The 21728-nt window shown below is 38.6% G+C and overlaps 7 protein-coding genes across 9 annotated transcripts in view; all 7 read left to right on the forward strand.

Annotated features, from left to right (window-relative positions):
• LOC27206561 overlaps nucleotides 1-6532 on the forward strand; it is a 31799-nt gene extending 25267 nt beyond the window's left edge. For all 3 annotated transcript variants that reach the window (XM_039293199.2, XM_039293206.2, XM_016180281.3), the window contains exons 5-7: nucleotides 5875-6137; nucleotides 6198-6321; nucleotides 6390-6532. In XM_039293199.2, the coding sequence (XP_039149133.1) occupies nucleotides 5875-6137; nucleotides 6198-6321; nucleotides 6390-6490 (488 nt within the window). In that variant the 3' untranslated portion in view covers nucleotides 6491-6532. The remainder of the gene's footprint in view (nucleotides 1-5874; nucleotides 6138-6197; nucleotides 6322-6389) is intronic.
• A 1000-nt stretch (nucleotides 6533-7532) lies between these two features.
• Nucleotides 7533-8039, forward strand: LOC6732590. Its single transcript, XM_039293210.2, has one exon. It carries the CDS (start codon nucleotides 7535-7537, stop codon nucleotides 7901-7903), a length of 369 nt encoding a protein of 122 aa, XP_039149144.1. The 5' UTR covers nucleotides 7533-7534; the 3' UTR covers nucleotides 7904-8039.
• A 1418-nt stretch (nucleotides 8040-9457) lies between these two features.
• On the forward strand, nucleotides 9458-10122 carry LOC27209436. Its single transcript, XM_016184869.3, has one exon. The coding sequence runs from the start codon at nucleotides 9593-9595 to the stop codon at nucleotides 9965-9967; it is 375 nt and encodes a 124-aa protein (XP_016025276.1). The 5' UTR covers nucleotides 9458-9592; the 3' UTR covers nucleotides 9968-10122.
• Nucleotides 10123-12275: 2153 nt separating this feature from the next.
• LOC6732591 (putative gustatory receptor 36a) lies at nucleotides 12276-13899 on the forward strand. Its single transcript, XM_002079674.3, has 3 exons — nucleotides 12276-12867; nucleotides 12937-13691; nucleotides 13747-13899. The coding sequence occupies exons 1-3, from the start codon at nucleotides 12594-12596 to the stop codon at nucleotides 13897-13899; spliced, it is 1182 nt and encodes a 393-aa protein (XP_002079710.2). The 5' UTR covers nucleotides 12276-12593.
• Nucleotides 13900-14698: 799 nt separating this feature from the next.
• Nucleotides 14699-15979, forward strand: LOC6732592 (putative gustatory receptor 36b). The gene is made up of 3 exons (XM_002079675.4): nucleotides 14699-14966; nucleotides 15017-15771; nucleotides 15827-15979. The coding sequence occupies exons 1-3, from the start codon at nucleotides 14699-14701 to the stop codon at nucleotides 15977-15979; spliced, it is 1176 nt and encodes a 391-aa protein (XP_002079711.1).
• A 217-nt stretch (nucleotides 15980-16196) lies between these two features.
• On the forward strand, nucleotides 16197-17786 carry LOC6732593 (putative gustatory receptor 36c). Its single transcript, XM_002079676.4, has 3 exons — nucleotides 16197-16519; nucleotides 16587-17338; nucleotides 17395-17786. The coding sequence occupies exons 1-3, from the start codon at nucleotides 16252-16254 to the stop codon at nucleotides 17545-17547; spliced, it is 1173 nt and encodes a 390-aa protein (XP_002079712.2). The 5' UTR covers nucleotides 16197-16251; the 3' UTR covers nucleotides 17548-17786.
• A 27-nt stretch (nucleotides 17787-17813) lies between these two features.
• On the forward strand, nucleotides 17814-19546 carry LOC6732594 (uncharacterized protein CG31750). The gene is made up of 3 exons (XM_002079677.4): nucleotides 17814-18474; nucleotides 18889-19299; nucleotides 19351-19546. Exons 1-3 carry the CDS (start codon nucleotides 17824-17826, stop codon nucleotides 19516-19518), a joined length of 1230 nt encoding a protein of 409 aa, XP_002079713.3. The 5' UTR covers nucleotides 17814-17823; the 3' UTR covers nucleotides 19519-19546.
• Nucleotides 19547-21728: the final 2182 nt, after the last annotated feature.

Here is a 21728-nt window from a genome sequence, read left to right on the forward strand (position 1 = left end):
GGACACCGAAGCACAACCACCGAAATCATCAATGGAAGCCGCCATCCTCGGGGCAGGAACCTGCATTAACTTATGGCAGCAAGAAGCAGGACATCGCCAAGAAAGGCGACCACGCCCTCGCCCACTCTAAGCACATTTCATGCTGATTTTCCTTTGGGCTATTCCCTTAGCTCACTCTCGAAATCCCCTCACATCTGCCCTTTTCCTCCTTCATTCAGAAGACGCATTGGAATGCCGGGGAAATGGGAAATGGTTTTGCATATTAAACAATGTGTCTGGGCAGCCAAATTGAACGATATTCGAACCGAAGTTATAGAAGGAAAGCACAAAAAATATAGGGCACAAAGAAAGTGGGATGCACAAATCTTGAAGGGTACAGTGGTCATAGGATACTTGAAAATTTGGAATACGTAGAATGAATCAATTTACTAATGTTAACCAATTAAATCCAAGTTTATAATAAGTGTATTAAAATAAAAATTTGTTTTTTTATGAATTTCATTCAAACTTTCAATTACTTTTATAAAAGCCAACAGTGGAGTTGCAAATCCAAGCAAAATATGGAAGATATGGATTAGGTGGCAGTATGGATGAATGAGTCTGGTTGAGTGGGATGTAGCCTCATCATCGAGAACTGTGTCAGCAGCATCGTAGAAAGAGAGTTCAGGGAAGTAGGAATAAGAGGTTGCGAAGAGGGATTTTCGTCCTGCTAATGCAAGTGAGCCATGAAATATGCTCTAGTGAAAGGCGATTTTTCCCGATGGGAGTTGACAATGTTAATTTGGCGATCGTAAAGTGTCAGCGAAAGCATTTCAATTCAAGTATGAGTATGATGTATAAAGTTCAAGCTTGCTCGGTTTCGAAGTTTGGCTTTGTTAAATTTTTAACATTTAAACTTGTGTTGCTAAAGCCCCAAACATACAAGATTTTACTAAAATAGAATTAAGATATTTAGAAATTAGGCCGTAACTTTAAGAAACTGTAATGAGCTCCTTGCCTTTGGCCTCCTTTGGATAATTTACAGCTCATTAGGGTGACCAGGCCAAGGAGCAATAATAAATATTATGGCAGAGTGCCGCCCCCAGCTTCCTGCGCCCCAAAGTTCGCTCATAGCTCATAAAAATCACATTTAACTTTGCTTGCCAGTGGGAGGTTGCCTGCGAATGTAAGTAAGGGGCTTGTTCCAGGACCTTTATGCAGGCAATTGCTTTTTTATATTGTAAAATCGATAAGCGATCACATTATGTGTATGTCTGTGCATGAAAGTGTCCGAGAAGAAGGGCTCTCCGAAAAAAAGGGAAAAGGACGAGGAGCGAAGGAACTCAGCGGGAAAAGTGAGTTATATGTGTGTTTGTCCTTTAAAGTGCACTTAACCATAAATTCAGAAACAGGATGAGGACCCAGAGAGACACCCAGGACATCGTGCGGAGAGAGCAGGACATCTGCCAAGCGTTGAGAGCCTTGCGTGCTCATTAATTATAAAACAACGCGAGATACGCAACAAATGCACTCGAACAAGAAACTCGTTTATGAAAACTTGTAACAAAAAAAATGTTAAGAAATTACTTTTACATTTGGTTGTCGGAATAAGTCATTTAAATATTGAAGTTGGACATTGAATTACAGGATTCGTACATAAAGAAGATAAAAACGTTTTGATCACGTAGGCCGAAATATTTTTCCAGTGTATTAACACACATACCGAGGAATCGGAGAGTCCAATGCAGATGAGGATACGGAAGAGCCGCGGAAGTAACGGTAACTGTAATGTTGTCTTAACTCAAACATGCCGCAACTGAACCGAAGGATCCAGCTGAAAGGGGAAAGGACTCGTATCGTGCATTAAAAATCGTTGCCATATGCAAAATTAAAGATAACAAACGAGAAATGTCACGGGTGTAACGGGACTCGGAGGGAATGGGAATGGGCGGAATGAAACGGAGCATGAAGTGCTTGGGACAAGGGAAACGAAACGGATGTGCAGTGGGAAGTGACACGAAGAACTCGAGTTCCGAATGGAGTTCAGTCGGGTTATCCTTTAAGTTCAGAGACTCAAGTATATTTTTCCTTTTTTAAGAACAAAACACGTTTTTTTACTTCTATAATTTAAACAAAAAATTTACACACTTAAAGGTGCTCATCAATCCTGATCAATTTATTAAATGCTAAATAAAGTATAAAAAGTATGCTGGCAACTAGGGACAAGTGAAAAAAATAAATCCCATTTATATTTTTACCGAGACGTCGGGAATACCTCTGTACCTTGAAATGGCTATTTCGCATAATTTTATTGCACATATATTTACATATATTTTTATACAGGACCACTGTCACCTGCATTTCCATTGAATTCATTTAATATAATGGAGTGTAAATCATTTCGGAAAATGTTTATTAAAATTTTCAAGATAGAGATAAGCCCAAAGAAAATGCCAAAAAATTGAGATTTTAGAACAAGCCCTAAAGAAGAGAGAAAAAAACACTTAAGCGAAATGCTCAACATGTGCATAATCCACACCTCCACACTAACACACACCCCACAGCAATGGGTCCTTTGCAAATGGAGCAGGTGAATGCCTAGAGGGGTGCCACTGCATGCCACCCCCTCGTCCTCACAACCCTCATTGCCAAAATCCCAACCACCTGACCTGGCTTATCACCTGCTAAGAAGAAGCTGCCAAGTGCGCTTCGAGCGAAAAGGGGAGGTGGTTTCAGGTGGTCGGTTGGCTGCTAACAAAAAATATACCGCAGCGTATTAAAAGAAGACCCCCAACTGAGCAGGAAAGTCATGCAAAAAAACCTAGATAGACGCCCACTTACAGTGCTCACTGTAGTTGCTCCCATTGCTCTGAGTATGCCTACTCTTCTCTGACATGGGAAACATTATTTAAGGAAAGTTTAAAACACAAAATGAAACTATTTGTACATTTTCACTATTTATAAATTTGCATTATATGCTTGCCTTTTCTTAATAATTGTGTGTAATGCACTTTTATTGTTAAGCACAGCCCTATATTTATACAAAATATTGAAGGGTATTTTAAAATGTACTTCCCAAATCTAGTAAATATCTATTTTTTCTGTGACTATGCTAGGTATTTGTTGTTGCTGTTGGGGAAGTGCTTCAGACACTTATTTTCTTGTTTTTTTTTTACCAACCACTGCACAAAAGGTGTCCTCCGCACTATTTTTTCCCCTCACTCTCCTTTTGCGGCAACAGAAACTGCTTAGTCATAGGAAAATACCGAAAATATACTTGAAGCATGTGGCTATTCGACATTCGGCCATTTCCCTTTTAGCTTTTAGTTTTCGGCTTATTGCAGGTCCTGTGACCTGAGGGTTCTCGTCCCCATCTGCACACATTTCTCCTCATCTGGCTCGATTGCCCCCAGTTTGCCCTCCTCCTTTTGTGTGTCCTTTATCGTTGCGTGCTAAGTCTGGCCAAAATAAATTGCCAACTCATACAGACATACGTGTCCTTTTTTCCACGAACCTCTCTCTTTCTACGGGTTTGTCTCCATAGATTTATGCCGCAATATAAAATTTAAGTGCGACAATATGGCGTTGATTTAAAAAATGCTCACATAATATATATAAACAATTATCCCAACATAACCCCAAATACAAGCAGGTGAGCTGAGGTTTAAAGCAAAGCAACGACATTCGGTAGCAAATATATTTGGGAGGTAATAAATATCTGGCTAAGATAAAGTTGAATTTATTCAGTCATCCATTAATTTAGGTTCGGATTTTCTTTTTTGGCAGGGCAAAATAAATTGAAGAATTTAGGGCAGTTTTCTGTTGGCAGGCCAATTCTTGTGTTCAAATTCAAATTATTACATTGTTTACAAACTATACACAAGTAATTCTTTATTTTAAATGCATAGAAAACATAAAATCAAAACCGGGAGTAAGCTAGTTTTATGTCATTGCATTTGTTGACTGCAGCTGCTCTCTACAAAAGAATGAAATTTAGAATGACAACAAAGTGGAACCATGAAATTATATTTTCAATCTGTCCAAATGCGTTTATCAAAAATGCATTTCTCCAAGCTGGATTTTCAGATTGCACCAAAGCTGGCCGTTATAGGTCCTTTCTATCCTTCCCATACCAACTATTGCCCCATTCTTCTCCAGAAAGTCAGTTGCTTGGAGAAAATTAAGTTTACATGGGAGAGAGCAGAGCCAAAGCAAAGTAAACTTCACTTTATAAATTACAAATAAGCAAACGGGAGAGGGAAATGCAATCCCGAAAAAAGGGCAACCTGACCAGGACGCATACACTGAGAAGAATAATATTTCTCTCAATATCTCTCTAATATCTCATTGAATGCAATAGCTACACCGAGTACTCCATTGATTTTTGCCAAAAACAATTAATAAGCTATATTAGGTGCACCATTTATTATTTATATATCAAGCCAAAATATTATTCTACTTAGGTAACTAAAACATACGTATATATTCTATTGAATTGTACTATTAAAAGTGCAAGAACTGATTCAAGCTGGACATAAAAAAACAAACACAACCGACAAATTTCAGGGAAAATTAATTTTTTGGAAACCATTAAAAATTAATTATCTTTCATGACTTACATACTCACTTACTGAAGCCGCAATGTTATGCGGAAGAAAATTCCCCTTCTCAATTTTTCTGGGTTTTGGCATGAACGAATATTTTTAATGCATACAGAAAACACTCGAGTTAGAAGAGGAGGAGGCTTGCAGATATAGGGGACATGGGCAGCGCCTAAGGAGGAGCCCTGATTCTAGTCCTGTTCCCACTTGACTTGGTTTTTATTTCTGTACATGTTATGTGGAGAAGGATAAAACAGACGGAGTGAGTTGTAAAAGACAATGGATATGGTTGATGTTATAGTTTCGTTTAAACCTGTAGGTATTCCGGCAGATTTAGAAGTAATTTAACAAATTGCTTTTGATTTCGGGATTTATATGAACATCTGAAATGATGAGCTTAAAATTTTGTTTCTAATCTTGAATTCTTGTGTCTTTATTTTTGGCATTGATTCCTTTTGGTTTGTCTGGGAAGTAGGCCCAAAGACGATTTTAATAGGTGATGGACATAGGCCCTGCCCCAAAACCATCACCATTCCAAAAACACCCTTAAATACACTTACATGGTCAGGAACAGAATTACACACACAGATGAAAATTGCAGGACACACTTGCACACACATGGCCAAATAAACTTTGAATAAGCATTTCGTATGCCCAAAACGAAAGTTCTTTCTCTTATTCAGCTGTGTTATGGGCAATCTTCTCTCCCAATTTCACATCTACCCGCACTCGCCTGGCGAAAATCTGCACATAAATCTTGGAAATGCCTTGCCAGCCTCCATGAGGAAAGTAGCCTAGCCTCCATACTCGCTGATTTTACTTTTGGGGCAGTGGGGCAAATAAGCGATGCTGCATATAAAATAATAAAACAGCCGGAAGGGTGGGAGGGTGTGGATGGGAAGGTGGAAAACGTGGCCAGAAATAACCAGCTAGTTCTCGTCTAGGATATATTCAATTTCCCCAGCTCATTAAAATTGAATAACTGAGCTCAAGCGGGACTACAAATGAGGGGATACCCAGAAGATCAAGGTAAAGCTATGTGAGTTTTCTGGGAAAACAGAAATGGAGCGAATTCAAAGAACTTAATTGAAACACAACAACACTTAGCTAAGCCAAAACAGTCATAAATGTCGGCCAAGCTAAATTAAAAGCTTGATGTAGTGAATATGAAAACAACCATAGTTAGCAATTATATAACAATTTAACTTCTCTAAAGCCCGAATAAAGTCATAATAGGTAGTAAAAAAATATGTATACTGTGCCACAAATACTGAATATTCTTTTGACATTTCAGTGACCCCCAACCACGGACCGAAAATAACAGGTGGCCAGCCGCGCTACCAAATTGGAGACATCGTCCGGGTTAACTGCACCTCGTCGCCGTCCAAGCCCGTCTGTCACCTTAGTTGGCTTATAAATGGGGAACCGGTGCAGAAGACGCACCTTCGGCAGTACGACAAGGTGGTGGTGAATCGAGATGGGTTGGAGATGGCTCGCTTGGGACTGGAGTTCCGGGTGCGGTCCTTCCACTTCAAGCACGGCGACATGAAGTTGAAGGTAAGTTGCAATACAATTCGGATGAGTATCGTGCACTAATCGTATTTCATTTTCCCCTAGTGCGTGGCCAAGATCAGCTCACTGTATCTGCAGAGTAACGAGGAGAGTGTGGAAAGCGATCGCCAGCATCGTGCCCCGGCATTGGAATCTCGGGAGACGGTAGCAGCCAAGTCCAGCACGATTGGTATATCCGCAAATTTTAAATATACGATTTATTTTAAGGAACGCCAAGCTAATATTTTGTATTTTCAGCTGCCGCCTGTTCAAAACTGCCATCAAGCCTGATTGTATTACTGCCTCCTGTCATCCTGCTGCTGCTGTTTCAAAATTGGAACTGGCCAAAAAATAGTTAACTCCTTCAACATTAGGATCGCAAAAACTGAAGCCCATTAACTAGCAGAGCCGTTCGTAAAAGCAGACATATCCTACGCCAAAAACTTTAAGACAGAAACCAAAGGATTTATTTATATCATAACCTTTGGTTTAATTCAAAATTCAATCGATGTATGTGTGCATGAAAAAGGGGATATAAATGTATTACCTAATCAAGAGCCAGATATTTCACTTGAATATCGAAATGGTAACTACTTAACACGAGCATTTAAGCAGAGGCTAAGAAATTGTAAATAATTATTCGTAGTATTAGGCAATTGTATGTAGTTTTAAGAAATTGTTGTTTAGGCAAATCATTCGTTGATCTTATGTGATATTTTCTTCATTTTGAAAGCGATAGGAAGTAAAACCGTGTAGAAAATGATTTTCATTCAACGTATTTAATTTAATTTTGAAAATCCTTTCCAATTTATCATCCATTTCGGGCATATCAAAAGCAACCAAACATTTCGATTGTAAAAAACATATTCGCACTTTGATCTACATACCAAGAAAAGTCTACAACTTAACCCAACACAATTTTTCATTACCTTAAGATTTTAAGCAAGTGTAAGAAAATTGTAAAGCAAAAAGTCTAAACTTTATAGAATTAAAACAATGAAAACCCGAAGTAATATCAGCCAGAAAGTAATGTAAGCTAAGACTAAGCAAAAACTTGCATTTGCGTTCCAAAAATTCCTCAAAGAGAAAGATTATGAATAAGTATTTTCATCAGAAAGCTGTAAATAGCCAGACAAGAAGCCAAGGATTGCACAAGTTAAAAACTTTAAAATTTGGCAGAAGTCCTGATATAAGCGTGTATGTAACTGAATGTAATCAGTTTAATCAGTGCCAAGCTGAGAAACGTCAAGGGGTCGTTTCATAACTAAACTTACTTATAAAATAATGTAGGAAACGAAACTATGCCTGATTGTTTTTAATCATTCTTGAGAGCTGTTTGCGTCTCACACACAGTGTTCTGTTAATTTGTTAAAAAAGAACGTACACATCGCAGTATAATTAGGATGTATGACCAGGTGATATTCACATGTGAACTCTTGCACCACAGAACTGTGGGCAGCCAAATCGAGGAGACACGGCGCACTTGGGAGGAGCGGTGCTCTTGGTTTCCGGCTGCCCAAAGGAATTTGGCAGCAAGGTGTTCCGAAATTTACAAGGAGAGTCTTGAAAAGTATGGCAACGATTACTACGAGTTCTATGCAAATAGGAATCGTTTGAGGGAAGAACACAGAGTTAATACGAAGTCTTATAAACGTCGGGAAAGAAGAAGGTCCCACAGGCCAATGGACCATTTAAAAGAATATAGGGTGTCGCCAACTTCAAACGGGGAATACGGAAGTGTTCGGCCAATGCGACTCCTTCAATGGCTTTAGAAAACTGAACGCATAAAATTTAAAGTTTGGAAAAATAGTATGATAGTATGCCGTACAAATAAACATGTAACTAACCTTATGGATGTAAGATGTATTGACCTTAAATAAAACAAACTGTAGAAAAGAAAAATAATAAGATTGCAGGTATGTTTTCAGTAACTTACATTGGTTACTTATATTTTGAAAAGATTCAAATTTCATTTTAAAGGAACCTTTTAAAAGTTTAGCTCTCTTAAAAAAAAAGTAGAAAAGCCACTTTTAAACTTTTCAAAGGTAAACGAAGGCCATTTCTTATAACACATTCATAAAAAAAATAAGACAAATTTAACGTTGGCGAAAAAATGAAAAAAAAAAAACAGTTGAGGCTAGTCATTCTTTCCAATGAGTAACATTATATTTTCCCCTTGAGAAATTAGCCGCATGCATGATACAAATCCTTTGGCTTATGCTAATTTGGCTCAAACTGAGTCAGAGTTCCCCAAAGTCTGATACCGAGCAGTTTGTGGCGAAATAAAAAAGGTGGAAATTGTCGGAGACATGCAAATTGCGAAAACGCGCAACAAACCGCAATCGAATGCATTCAAGTCCAAACAGAGTAACCAAGCAGCTAACAAAAGGCCAAAAGCAGTTCATGACTCATGCGATGACTGGGGTTTCCATATGGTAAGGAACATCGCATGTCTGACGGACTCACCTGGGCGTGAGAAATGCAATCCAATGGCTCATTTGCATACAAAGCCGTTCGATTGTGGGCCAAAGGCACCGCGGCAATGGCTACAAATGGCCCACAAACAGCTGCTGGTCTGGGCCGAAAATTTATCTCAGACATCTCAGCTTGGCATTGATCGACTGGCAAGGGGCGTAAACGCCATACAACTTAGCCAAAATGAATGTTTCTTGTACATAGCCAGCGACGTTTGAACTCAAGTTTACTTAGGATCTAAGCGAAAGAAATCCTCGGCAACTCTGTAAGCTAATCTACATCTAAATCTAAATCTAAGCAAATCTTGTGCGTGTTGTAAATTCAAAAATAAAACATAACTAAATCAAACCGAGAGGCGGAAAACAAAATCCTTGTCGGTTTTAGCTAAGTCAAAAACTAACCTTCCTTCATTAACCTTCATCAATGAACTTTGTTAATACTTTAGTTTACCATTTATTTGTAAGTATTGGAAAATCAAATGTTTGACAAAAAAAGTAAAACCAGATAGTTTGTAAAACTGAACATGAAAATGAAAAATAAATTAAGTCCAAAAAAGCAAGCAAAAAGAAGCGTCTTTTATTAATTTAGATCGCATTTTAGTTTCTGGTTAGCATCCTATTCTCCTCAATTATGTAAGCACCCAAAATACACCCTAATCAAAGGAAGCCTTAAGTTCAGTTCAATTAACATTTATTTAGTTATGTATGTAAGTTGATTTTCTTGGTCTGCTTATTTACAAATATTGCTTGTTTTAATGGACAATAACATATAATAGATATTTTGTTAAAGACTGCATAAAGAATTTGTGGAAACTAGACATCTAGTTATACGTTTGAAACAAAACAGGCCTTTATGTGCCTGTCTGTTTTGTTTTTTATTCTTTTCCATAAGCTAGAGCATAAAATGTCTTACTAAAAACTAAAAAGTGTATATTTTTAATGGTTATATTATCCCTTTGCTTCTGAGTTGATTTTTCCTAATCCACAATGAAAGAGTACAGTGAGGTGATTTTTGTGGATCAGCTCAAGCACTTTCGCGTTGTGGCCAGTCAGATTGATAAGACTCGCACTAACTGGGAGAAAAGTAGCGCCTGGTTTGCAGATGCCCAAAGGGAGTATTACTCCCGATACGGGTCCATTTACGCCGAATGTAGGAAAACATACGGAGATAAAATGTATGGATACTACGCCAGGAGAAACCGTCTTCGATCAGAGTACTGTGTCAAGTCCAAGACGGCCAAGACACGCCAAGAAATCCGTTACGAAAATGAATCCATGGCCCACTTGAAAGGATATAAGTACTCCGAGACGACCAATGGCGAATATGGCAGGGTGCGCCCATCGGCATTATTTTTCTGTTAAATCTAAATTAGTTTCGAGTTACGGGTTAGATGTTCAATTCAAAAATGTTTATAACCCATTTCAAAAACAGTTCAACTTTTTGCACCTTTGTAAAAAAGTCCGTCATAAATTTTGAAATATAATTGTATACACACCAGATTCTACACCTGTTGATATAACTTCCTTCCTTGTGGGCGTGACTCTAAAATTTATGGGTCAAACATTTAGGCATTTAACAACTACTGACACTAAAAATTGCAGTAAGCCAATGGATAACCATGGTAATGGGATTGCAGAGAGGGGAATTTGCGAAGGGTTTGTGGCGTGTTTTAAATTAATTTTATATACGATTTGCCCGTCCCAGGATGGCACTTTGGCGGAACTGCCAAGCACTTGGCTCGTAAATTGGTAATGCTTGTAAGCCCGGTTTTATGGGTCGGCGGTGGGCCAGACTGTTTACCATAATTACCTGTTTATAATTAATTAAAATGCAATAAGCGTAAATTTGATAAAAGTGCCACGCACATGCTTACGCGGCAGCAATAATTGGGGGAGAGTATTATTTTCATACAAATGCGCCTTAAATTACAAATTAATTTGATGGGTAACATTTACACGTCCACGTAATAAAAGAATGTGTTAAAAGTTCAATTAGATTGTTTCCAGTAGTAGAATTATAACTATTGCAAAGTTATTGTTTTTCCGAATTGAAAGTTAAATTTTCAAGTGTTTTAATTTAAATAAGATTAAAACAATCAACTAAATTACAATCGAATAGATAATTCGCATTAATGGGGGGTCGGACTGAATGCATAAATTAACAAAGGGCCGCATGGCCCCAGCTCTCTTAAATAAGTTTAGTTGTAAACCGCGTGAAAATGCAGCATAAACACATTGGCTAATGTAATTACCATTTTATTGTGTGTTTGTTGCTTTTTTCCCTCACGAGCCACGCTTATTGACCATGAATAGCGAAGGGATATGCAACATGAACTGCATTAACGCCCCTCGCATACCCTTCTCTACCCACCGATACCATGATTCATTGGGTGAGTGTGCATAGGTAGGTGTGAGGCTGAATTTCCGCTACTTTTGATTTATGGCACGAATACTTGGAAGGACTATGACGCATCCTTGCTCTTTGGGGTTGCTGTTATGGTGGGTTTTGTATGTTCAAAAGAACATTGCGGTTTTCTGCCAATGCAACATATTTCTAAAATAATTTTGAAATGTCACTGCAACCGCCTTTAAATGAGATGCTTATAAATACATCAAAATTTAGATCAGATTCATTAGGTAAGAAGATGCCATTGACAAAAAGCTTAAAGTGGCAAAAAGCTTAAAGCTAGACATTTACAAGACTAATACCAAAATTTAAAAATATTTTTAAGTATATTTTAATACTTATATATTTTAAGTAGCCGTGGCAACAATTCAATACTACAGTATATAAAGAACAAGAATATATATACTTTATATAGGCTTTGGGTACCTTAACCCATAACCAACTTTATAGGCTATTAAGACTCGTTTTTTCATTAAAGGTCACACAATTGTAAGCCTAAATTACTTCGCCATTAATGCCATTTCATTATCAATGGGGAAGTCTGTCTTTCCAAATAAATAGAGAACTAGTTAATGGTGGAAGAGAAAACAGTACGGACTTCCTATAAAAAATGTAATTCGCGACTTCTAAAGTGGTCTGTTTTCAGTATATCATGGACCTTATACATTATTTATCGTGGTTGCGGGATTGGTCAAATTAAATACGATTCAAAAATGCGGAAAATGATTATTCAGCCGCGCAACATTTGGATAAAATGACTTTCCCTATGTCTGAAGATTATTGTGGCTCTTACTTAAAAAATTTGGCATCTCATATGCTTTTCATTGCCTCATTTATTCCATTGGAAAATGGTGGCTTACTTTTTACTTCCCCAAGGTTCTTTGATATACTGATGTCCGCCATCATGATGGAATGTGGTTCTTTTGTTTTACTGGATGGGTAGCATTTCCTTGAATCGACACTTTGTTAAACTAGTGAACAACGTGATCCACATAACAACCCAGATAGATGTGACTGTGGGACCGCTCTACTTGGACGCTAACTTCTTGTTGATCCTGTACATTTTTCAGTTGGAGCTGACTGTTCTGCAGATTGTTGGGTATAGTCAAATTCAACTACACATCTTCTCGCTGTACAATTTAATGCTGGAGCTTTTCTTCAACACATATGTGGTATATGAGTTGCTTTTACTTTTCTGGCTCGCTGCTTTCAATTGGTTCTTTAGGGTAGGATAGCAACTCAAAATATTTAAAATCGTTTGTACTTCTTGACTTCTTTTTTTGCGCTGTGTGCAGTATAGAATATCCGTGAACATTCATTCGTTCCACTTCTGAGATACAATAACTTAAACTTATTTGGCTCTAAATATAAATTTAAAAATTAAATAAAACACCCCTTCGGTCCGAACTTACTCAGACAATGTGAAATGGAGCCTTATACCACTACATTTTGTGAAAGCACAATATATCAAGGATATCAGCTGTAATATGTATCTGTCTACATCAGTATATTAGGTAAGTGAAGTCATTGACACAAATTAATTAGCCTTGGTGAAACCGAAATTGAGGATTCTTTCAGTTAATGGAAATGTTTGACTGGGTCGGTTTGTTATTAAAGGCAGCCTACTACTATGGGCAGATCATTGGTCTTTGCAACTTCAAAATTGACTGGCAAAGAGGTCGTGTTGTTGCAGCCCAAAGGAGCATAATATTCGCCATCGCGATTAACGTCTTAATTTGTATGGTGGTGCTTTTGCAAATCTCCAAGAAATTCAATCTCGATTCGTACTTCAGTAAGGTGAACCAGCTACACCAATATGTGATCATCGTGATGGTTTCACTGAGGATGGCTTCAGGTCGCTTAACTAATTATACTATATTTATGAAACCATCTATTAAAGATTTTTAAATTGGACATTTTTTAGGAGTTTCTACAATTCTCAACAGATGGCACCAGCGAGCACAACTAATGCGCATGGCTGAATGTGTATTTCGGCTATTTCTAAAAAAGCCGCAAGTGAAGCAAATGTCCCGATGGGCAATTCTTGTAAAGTTATCTGTAGCTGTCGTCAGCGACTTCTTACAAATGGCCATATCTATAGACTCAGTGGGTCGCTTGGGGTCCAAACAATTCGTGGGAATGGCCTTGGAGTTCTGGATGTCAGCCATTATAAATATGGCCTTATCACAGTACTATTTGATAATACTTTTCGTTCGAGCCTATTACCATTTGCTCAAGACAGAGCTGCGGCAGGTGATCCATGAAAGCCAGATGCTAAGTGAGACTTACCCACGGAGAGGGGCTTTCATGACCAAGTGCTGTTTCTTGGCCGATCGAATAGATAATATAGCAAAACTTCAGAATGAACTTCAATCTATCGTGGCCCAGTTGAACCAGATGTTCGACTTGCAAGGGATGATGGTTTATGTCGGATACTATATATTCTTTATATCAACAAATTACATAACGTACAGTTTAGCTAAAAATGGTATAGAACAACTGCACTTGACTGTCAGAGCAGTGGCACTGGGATTTAGTTGGTGTTTTTTTTACTACATGGATGCCATACTAAATCTGTTTGTTATACTCAATCTCTTGGATGATCACAAGGAGCTAGAACGGATACTAGAAGATAGAACTCTGTTTACTTCCGCCTTGGATGTCCGCTTGGAGCAATCCGTAAGTTTTTATCCGTCTATCCAAATTAAAGTATCGCGATCTTCTACTTTTACAGTTTGAAAGCATCCAATTGCAGCTAATTCGAAATCCGTTCAAATTTGAAGTATTGGATATATTTACCATTACTCGGAGTTCATCCGCGGCCATGATGGGATCTATAATAACACATTCGATATTTCTTATTCAATACGACATGGAATATTTTTAAAAAATTAAAAAAAAAAGTAAAATAATAACAAAACTATTTGTACAATTTCTGATACTTCAGCTTTTGCCAACAAATAGACGTATTAAATACGAAATGGAATATTTTTAAAAAATTAAAAAATAAAAAGTAAAATAATAACAAAATTTGTTGTAGGATTTCTGATACTTAAGCTTTTGACAACAAATAAAGCCCCCAAGCATTATGTTGCTAATTTTCTACTGAAAACATCATCGAGATCATCGTCACCTCTATCGGCATCATTTAAATCTTAATTTCAACAAGGGCGGCCATATATAAATAATTTTATCATGTTTGGAAAATTACCTGTTCGAATTTAACCTAACTACGGACACACACGTTTCTCAGGCAATAGAAGTGCAAACGAGAAATTTAAACAAAAATAAAATAAAAAAAATTAAAATTCCGCGTCCCATTTTTGGGCGGTTTGAGGCGTTCATGCGGACGGGCATGGTCAGATCGATTCGGTCGGAAATTTACAATATCCTTTTGGTCTACGAGAAACGGATAGCTTTCATAGTTTCCCAGATCACAGTCTTTATATGGTCAGACATAATTTTTAATGAATATAGTAGAAACGGGGATAAAAATAAATAAATCAAGTTAAATAAATAATACTTCTCCAATATGTTTGCAAGTCTTTTCCATTACGTGTTTTTTTTTGTGTACGCCTCGTTGGCAATCCGAATCAAAATCTGAATTCGATATCAGATTATTGTTGTCATAGACATAAGCTAATTAACATGCTGGCCAACTGTAGGAGTCGACTCAGTTTTCCGAAATGGTCGATTGGGTCGTGTTGCTGCTGAAGGCAGTCCACATATACTGCTACTTGATAGGGTTAAGTAACTTTGAGTACGATTGCCGAACAGGACGCGTATTTACATCGTGGCGATGTACTATCTACGCCTTCATGGCTAACATCCTTATTTTGATTACAACAATTTATCATTTTACCGCTCACAGTAATAACAATTTAATTTTTCAAAGCGCAAATAAGCTGCATGAATATGTTATCATCGTAATGTCCGGCCTAAAGATCGTGGCGGGTAAAAATATATAAAATTTCCGTTCTTCAGTCTGATTATATATTTTTTAGGGCTCATTACGGTGCTTAATAGATGGCTTCAGCGTGGCCAAATGATGCAGCTAGTGAAAGACGTTATCCGTTTATATATGATCAATCCGCAGTCGAAGAGTATGATTCGCTGGGGAGTTATATTGAAAGCTTTCATTAGTTTTGCAATGGACCTCTTTCAAGTAAGACTCTCCGTGGATGCATTGGAACGCCAAGGAACAGCCGATTTGATGGGCTTGTTTGTAAAATTGTGCGTTTCGTTCATTATGAATTTGGCCATATCCCAGCATTTTCTGGTAATGCTTTTAATTCGAGCACAATATCGGATTATTAACGCAAAGCTGCGAAAGGTGATCGAGGAAAGCAGGAATTTGAGTTTCCTGCAGCACCGAAATGGAGGCTTTATGACGAGATGCTGCTATCTATCTGATCAGTTGGAAGATATAGGCGAGGTCCAGAGCAAACTACAATCGATGGTGGGTCAACTGGGAGAGGTATTCGGCATGCAGGGGCTTATGGCTTATAGTGGATACTACCTATCCATTGTGGGCACATCTTATATGTCATATAGCATATATAAATATGGACCGCAAAATCTGAAACTGTCACCCAAGACCTCGATCATCGCCTGCATTTGGATTACCTTATTTTACCTTGATGCCTTGGTCAATTGCAACAATATGCTATGTGTGTTGGACCATCACAAGGACTTTTTGGGTCTATTGGAGGAACGAACTGTGTTTGCTTCCAGCTTGGACATTCGACTGGAGGAATCCGTAAGCTATAATCCAAATGAAATCGATTTTTTTAAATACACTTACTACCTTTCAGTTTGAAAGTCTTCAGTTGCAACTGGCTCGAAACCCATTAAAAATTAATGTAATGGGTATGTTCCCTATCACGCGTGGCTCAACTGCGGCTATGTGTGCTTCTATTATAGTGAATTCAATTTTTCTAATTCAATTTGACATGGAATTCTTTTGAGTGGAATATTATTTAAATCATTTTGACATTGGGTTTATTTTGGAACTATCTTCACAATTAATCGCTTAGTATAAAAATATCATGCTTGTTTGCAAATATAAAGAATGTTTCCGTATTACCTGACCTTTATCATATAATTACTCTGTTTGGTTCGATCAATCTGTCCAATCTTATCAGCATATCTCTTTCGAAATGAGTATATTACGGTTGGAGTTAAATTATTTCCGCAGCAGGGCAAACCACATTGAGGACACTTTCAGTTCGTAAAAATAATGGACTTGGAAAGTTTTTTGTTGGGAGCGGTTTACCACTATGGACTCCTCATCGGTCTCAGTACCTTTGAGTTCGACTGGAACACAGGGCGTGTATTTACAACAAAATGGAGTACTTTTTACGCAATTGCGATGGATTCATGTATATTTGTCCTATACATTTATCACTGGACCGGAAACACAAACATTGTTAATACGATTTTCGGCAGAGCAAACATGTTGCACGAATATGTTGTCGCCATAATGACCGGACTTAGAATTGCTACTGGTAGCAAAAACACTAATTCAAAAAGCCGTTGCATAATTTAAGTGATTAATTCCCGTTGTATTTGTAGGTCTTTTCATACTGATTCACAGATGGTACCAGCGCTGCAAGATGATGGATTTGACGGCAAGTGTGGTCCGAATGTATGTAGCTAGGCCGCAGGTAGGGAGAATGTCTCGCTGGGGCATTCTCACCAAGTTTATTTCCGGGACTATGACCGATGGCCTCCAAATGGCCATGGTCTTGAATGCAATGGGGCATATAGACTCGCAATTCTACCTGGGACTGGGCTTGCAGTACTGGGTGTCCGTTATTCTCAACATGACTATGATACAGCAATACATGATAATGCTTTTCGTTCGGACACAGTTCCAGCTCATTAACACGGAACTGCGTCAGGTGATCGAGGAAGCCAAGGAACTGCTGTTAAGCCCCCGGCATCAGGGAGTTTTCATGACCAAGTGTTGTTCGTTGGCGGATCAGCTAGAGAATATAGCAAGAGTCCAGAGCCAATTACACACGATTGTGGACCAAATGGAAAAAGTATACGGCATTCAGGGGGCCATGATCTATGGGGGCTACTACTTGTCCTCGGTGGGCACCTGTTACTTGGCGTATAGTATCCTCAAACATGGATATGAGAACTTGAACATGGCACTGAGTGCTGTAATCCTATCATATGCTTGGTGTTTATTTTACTACCTTGATGGTATGCTCAATTTATCGGTCATGCTCCACGTCCAGGATGACTACCGGGAAATGCTACAAATACTCGGGGAGCGGACAATATTCGTTGGCTTGGATGTCCGCCTCGAAGAAGCCGTGAGTACATGAAGTTATGGATTTTGATTTTTATAACAAAGATTTCTTACCGACAGTTTGAGAACCTTAATCTGCAGTTGATACGAAATCCGTTAGAAATAAAGGTTGTTAAGTTGTATGATGTAACTCGCAGCAATACATTGGCCATGTTCGGAAACCTGATCACGCATTCAATTTTTTTAATTCAGTATGATATTGAACATTTTTAAGTTAGTCATTCATTAAACTCACAACAATGTTAATGAATGTGTACAATACTTTGTTTTGTTAAACATTTTGTATTAAATGGCATCAATATAGAAGCAGACATTAGTTGATTGTATTTTCAAGTTGTGGTTGCTAGTTGATTGGTGATATGAATAAAGCGAATATATTTGGGGTTGGGTAATTACACGGTCATAACTTCCAGTTCCTACTCCATTGTAGCCCACATGAATGCCGTTATGAATCAACCCGGCACATGGGACTCATTCAGTGGTTCCATAATGCCAGAGAAGGGTCACGAAATCCCTTTAAGAAAATCCCGCAAAAAGTGGCTATCCCGAATTTTACGATGGTCAGTTTCCCTTATTTGCTGGATCTCATATATAATTTATCGCGGCGTGGTGGTTGGGCAAATAAAGTTCGATGCGAGAAAAGTAAAAATGGTCATACACCCTCGGAATATTTGGACCAAGCGGATTGCTCTGCTCCTAAAGATATTGACACTGCTATGGAATTATTCTTTCGCTCAATATTTATGTATGGCGTTTCTTCCGATACTTCCAAACAAATCAGGACGGCTTTTTGATAATCTGATAGATGCAATTGCAGTGCAACTATCGCTTTGGAATACCGCTCGCCTTTATTCTTGGCTGAATAGCCTATCCTGGAATCGCTCATTTGTGGATCGTGTGAATGACGTTATCCGGGTAAACGCTCATTTAAACTCAATTCTCGGACCTCTATCCTTGGATGGTATCTCGCTCTTGATCCTTTACGTAGTGCATTTGCAATTTACTCTGCTGCAGACTATTAATCATTCTTATTTAGTACCGATGCTAAACACCCTGCTGCTGGGATTAATTTGTAATGTGTATGTGGCTTACCAAATGCTTCTGCTATCTTGGATCGCTGCTATCAATCATTTTCTGAAGGTAAGAAAAAAACCCTAGCCATAACAAAGTTTTATACCCGCTTCTCAAAGAGGGTATCAAAAGGGTATATTTGAATGTATGTAACATGTAGAAAAATGCGTTTTAGACCCTATATGGTATATACACTACTTTCATTTACTTTCGTTTACTTTCTTTTTGTGGATTACTAGCCGAGTCGATTTGCCAATGCTCGTCTGTCCGTCCGTCTGTCTGTCCTTCTGCTCATTGTCCGCCTGTTTGTCCGTATGACCCTGTGATCTAGGTATCTGCAAAACTACGAAGTTGAGATTAAGTAAACTCTAATGAAGCACGCTTGTTTTAGAATCGCCCTCGAACCGCTCAAAATGATCACACCTACACTATACAAAAATGCTTTGATTTTTGTTATCCTGTTTATGTCTATTATGATTGCAGGACTGCCAACAGGAGCAGCAGCCAAACAGAAAGCAACGAAAGAAACTCCTTCGGCTACTGCGGATTTATGCAAAAATTAGTAATGTCCACCAGGATATCAAAGTGCTCTGGCTTCCAGTGGCAAGCATGCTTTTCTCGAACATCGTTGAGCTAGTGAGAAATTGGTCATACATTATCGAATGGATATTTTTCCACCGCCATAAAACTGTGATGCAGAAATGGAGCTTCGTTTTCTGGAGATATCTGGGCAGCGGATTTGCGCCATTGTTGATGATGCTACTCATTGGTCTTTGTAATGACCGTTTGGTTCAAATGCAGGACTTTCTCAATTTGCAGCTTCTGATAATCGATCTGAGACATACAAAACTTAAGCAGTTGGATGGGAACTTTGTCAGTCAGCTCAAGAACCTGGTAAGTGTAAAATAAAGGATCTTATTAATAATCTACAGCCCTCTGTTGCAGCAAACCTGTTTTGATCTCCAACTAAGGGCACAACCCATTAGGAATCAAATTATGAGTGTTAATCAGGAGTGTGGATGTCCTTTCGCCCTGGACTTCTTCTTCTGTACAGTGCTAAATTCCATTAGCTGCGTTCAGTATAAAGTGGCAAATGGAATTAATAGCGACTGAAGACTATGACAGAGAAATGTAAAGGTTTTGCTTATAAATAATTGATGAACAAAACTGGCAAACTATTTTAATAAGTTTTATAAATTATATGAATGTCGAAGCATTCAATTCCATACACAAACACAAATGAAAAAATGTCAAATTAAATTGTTACAGCACACAATTGTATTTGCCACAAATTGCCTTTGGCTAAAATAGAGTAATTTAATTTGAATGTGATTTATATTTCACTACGAATGACAATCAAATAATGTATTGTTAAAACGGAGAGAATGGTGACTTTAATTTATATTTTGGCCTTTCGATGCGCTGCGAACTAACCAGGCTGGCTGCCAATGTCAGGAAAAGTTTGCCATTTTCCATTGCGCTGGTTCTTTTTTCCGAATTTCATTTGTTTGAGCTTGAGCTGTGGCCAGCGCACATAAATTTCAATTAACATAAATTTAATGCCAGCACACAAAGTTTGGCCAACAAACTCGGCCAGCAGGGAGAGCGTTTTCAATTATTGTCTGGTGCACAAAAGTTAGCTTTTCCAGCCCTCAACCCTCCGAAAAAAGAGTCTCCTGTTTTCAACCCAGCAAGTGCAGCTTTTCCGGATCTAATGCACTTGACTTCTGAGTGAGGTTAAAGGGGTGGGCGGGGCACGCCCCTTTAAGCCGCATATAGCAAATGGTCAGAGGCAAAGCAAATTGCTGAAAGGCGCTTATGCAAAGCGATCAAAATGCGAGGCGACATAAACACAAGACGAGAGGAGAAAATCCAACCCCCAGGCAGTAAAACCAATTTGAAATTGTTATTTTAAGCGAGAGTAAATCGCAAAGAAAGGATTCAGTGTGGGTTGAGGTCGTAAAAAATCAAATATCGGCAGAGTCTTAGGATGGCATCAACCATTTGCGGTTAGATAAGCAGAGGCTGGCAACTTTTCCTTTGTTTAGACATATGAAAATTGCCAAAACACATCGCTCCACCTCTTCTCCGGTTGGCCATAAAAATTCCAGGTAACGAAATGTATTTCCTGATTAAATCAGCGCATGTGCGGGTTTCTGTTTTAAGGTTCCATTTCGAGAGTTGGGTCCGGCTGCAAATCTTTGGAAGCCAATAAAAATGGCCAACATAATGAGGCAAGCAAGTGCCAAGTCGATAAAATGTAAATTGGAAGAACTGATTTTATGGGCGGCCTATTTTTTGGGTACGCGTGTTGCATTTTTGGAAGAGTAAGGAATAAGTGTTAAAGACTTTAAAACCTGTAATCGCTAACAGATGCCCAGGTTGTAAATAGCCAGATACCAAATAATCGCTGATTTTAGTGACTTGAAGTATTATTAAATTGTTGCGAATATTAAAGACGCAATGCCATGCATGCAGAAATATCAATACTTTTCTGCTGTCTCCTGAATTTGCTGGAATTTTCACCAACACGTAACTGCAATGACACGAAATCATTTCCATTTTCCCGGACAAAACGGCTTTTAATGGCACGGACCGGGGAATATCTAAGGTCCTACTGCCGCCTGTATGCCAGAAGTGTAGAAATGCTGGCCAGAATCTATATAATTTACGGCCCCGGCAATCCCGAATGATGTGCCAGAAATTGCAGGCAGCACAACGACTGGCCAAAACAGCAACTGACGGGAAGGCAGCAATTTTTTATTTATTTTTATGAGTAATTTGTTCGTTGCCACGCATTTTTATGGCAATGCAGGAAAGATGATTGTAGCCAATGCCGTTCCGTCTATGGCTTTTTTGTGTTTTTCCCATTTCAGGAGCGGATTTCTATTGTGGAAGTTTTGCGATACAAGCTGTGCGCTACCAAATTGCGAAAGGAATATTTATTCTGTAAAGAGCACAATAATAATAATTCGTAGATATTTTTTTCTACAGTTTTCAACAAATCTGTTAGTGTCAGTTTAAGACCACAAGTGTTGACTTTTAAAATTCCTGACCATACTTTACTGCCCCTGGCGCACCTGAAAGATGCGTAAAGGTCAAGAGCCGAGGTGTGTGGGGTGACGCAGGAGATGAAAGCAGAGTAAACAAAAGGCAATTACGCAACAGTGGCAAGGACAATGACGATGCCAACCCATGCTAGAGAGGCCAGATAAGCTGCACCAGCAACGCAAATACCAAGGACAACAAAACCAGGGACAGCCACACCAATGGACAGCTGTTGAAGTGGCACGTAATCTGGCAATGGGGCGTGGCCAATGGAC

This window comes from Drosophila simulans, chromosome 2L (genome assembly GCF_016746395.2).
Source record: "Drosophila simulans strain w501 chromosome 2L, Prin_Dsim_3.1, whole genome shotgun sequence".
NCBI lineage: Eukaryota > Metazoa > Arthropoda > Insecta > Diptera > Drosophilidae > Drosophila > Drosophila simulans.

What these genes read in the sequence shown, in the direction of transcription:
- LOC6732590 (XM_039293210.2), top strand. Translation starts at nt 7,535, where the DNA reads ATGTATGACCAGGTGATATTCACATGTGAACTCTTGCACCACAGAACT.
- LOC27209436 (XM_016184869.3), top strand. Translation starts at nt 9,593, where the DNA reads ATGAAAGAGTACAGTGAGGTGATTTTTGTGGATCAGCTCAAGCACTTT.
- LOC6732594 (XM_002079677.4), top strand. Translation starts at nt 17,824, where the DNA reads ATGCCAGAGAAGGGTCACGAAATCCCTTTAAGAAAATCCCGCAAAAAG. An exon ending in CTATCAATCATTTTCTGAAG is followed by an intron (nt 18,475 to 18,888) that starts GTAAGAAAAAAA and finishes TTATGATTGCAG; the next exon opens with GACTGCCAACAGGAGCAGCA. An exon ending in TCAGTCAGCTCAAGAACCTG is followed by an intron (nt 19,300 to 19,350) that starts GTAAGTGTAAAA and finishes CCTCTGTTGCAG; the next exon opens with CAAACCTGTTTTGATCTCCA.
- LOC6732591 (XM_002079674.3), top strand. Translation starts at nt 12,594, where the DNA reads ATGGAAATGTTTGACTGGGTCGGTTTGTTATTAAAGGCAGCCTACTAC. An exon ending in TTCACTGAGGATGGCTTCAG is followed by an intron (nt 12,868 to 12,936) that starts GTCGCTTAACTA and finishes GACATTTTTTAG; the next exon opens with GAGTTTCTACAATTCTCAAC. An exon ending in ATGTCCGCTTGGAGCAATCC is followed by an intron (nt 13,692 to 13,746) that starts GTAAGTTTTTAT and finishes CTACTTTTACAG; the next exon opens with TTTGAAAGCATCCAATTGCA.
- LOC6732593 (XM_002079676.4), top strand. Translation starts at nt 16,252, where the DNA reads ATGGACTTGGAAAGTTTTTTGTTGGGAGCGGTTTACCACTATGGACTC. An exon ending in CGGACTTAGAATTGCTACTG is followed by an intron (nt 16,520 to 16,586) that starts GTAGCAAAAACA and finishes TTGTATTTGTAG; the next exon opens with GTCTTTTCATACTGATTCAC. An exon ending in ATGTCCGCCTCGAAGAAGCC is followed by an intron (nt 17,339 to 17,394) that starts GTGAGTACATGA and finishes TCTTACCGACAG; the next exon opens with TTTGAGAACCTTAATCTGCA.
- LOC6732592 (XM_002079675.4), top strand. Translation starts at nt 14,699, where the DNA reads ATGGTCGATTGGGTCGTGTTGCTGCTGAAGGCAGTCCACATATACTGC. An exon ending in CGGCCTAAAGATCGTGGCGG is followed by an intron (nt 14,967 to 15,016) that starts GTAAAAATATAT and finishes TATATTTTTTAG; the next exon opens with GGCTCATTACGGTGCTTAAT. An exon ending in ACATTCGACTGGAGGAATCC is followed by an intron (nt 15,772 to 15,826) that starts GTAAGCTATAAT and finishes ACTACCTTTCAG; the next exon opens with TTTGAAAGTCTTCAGTTGCA.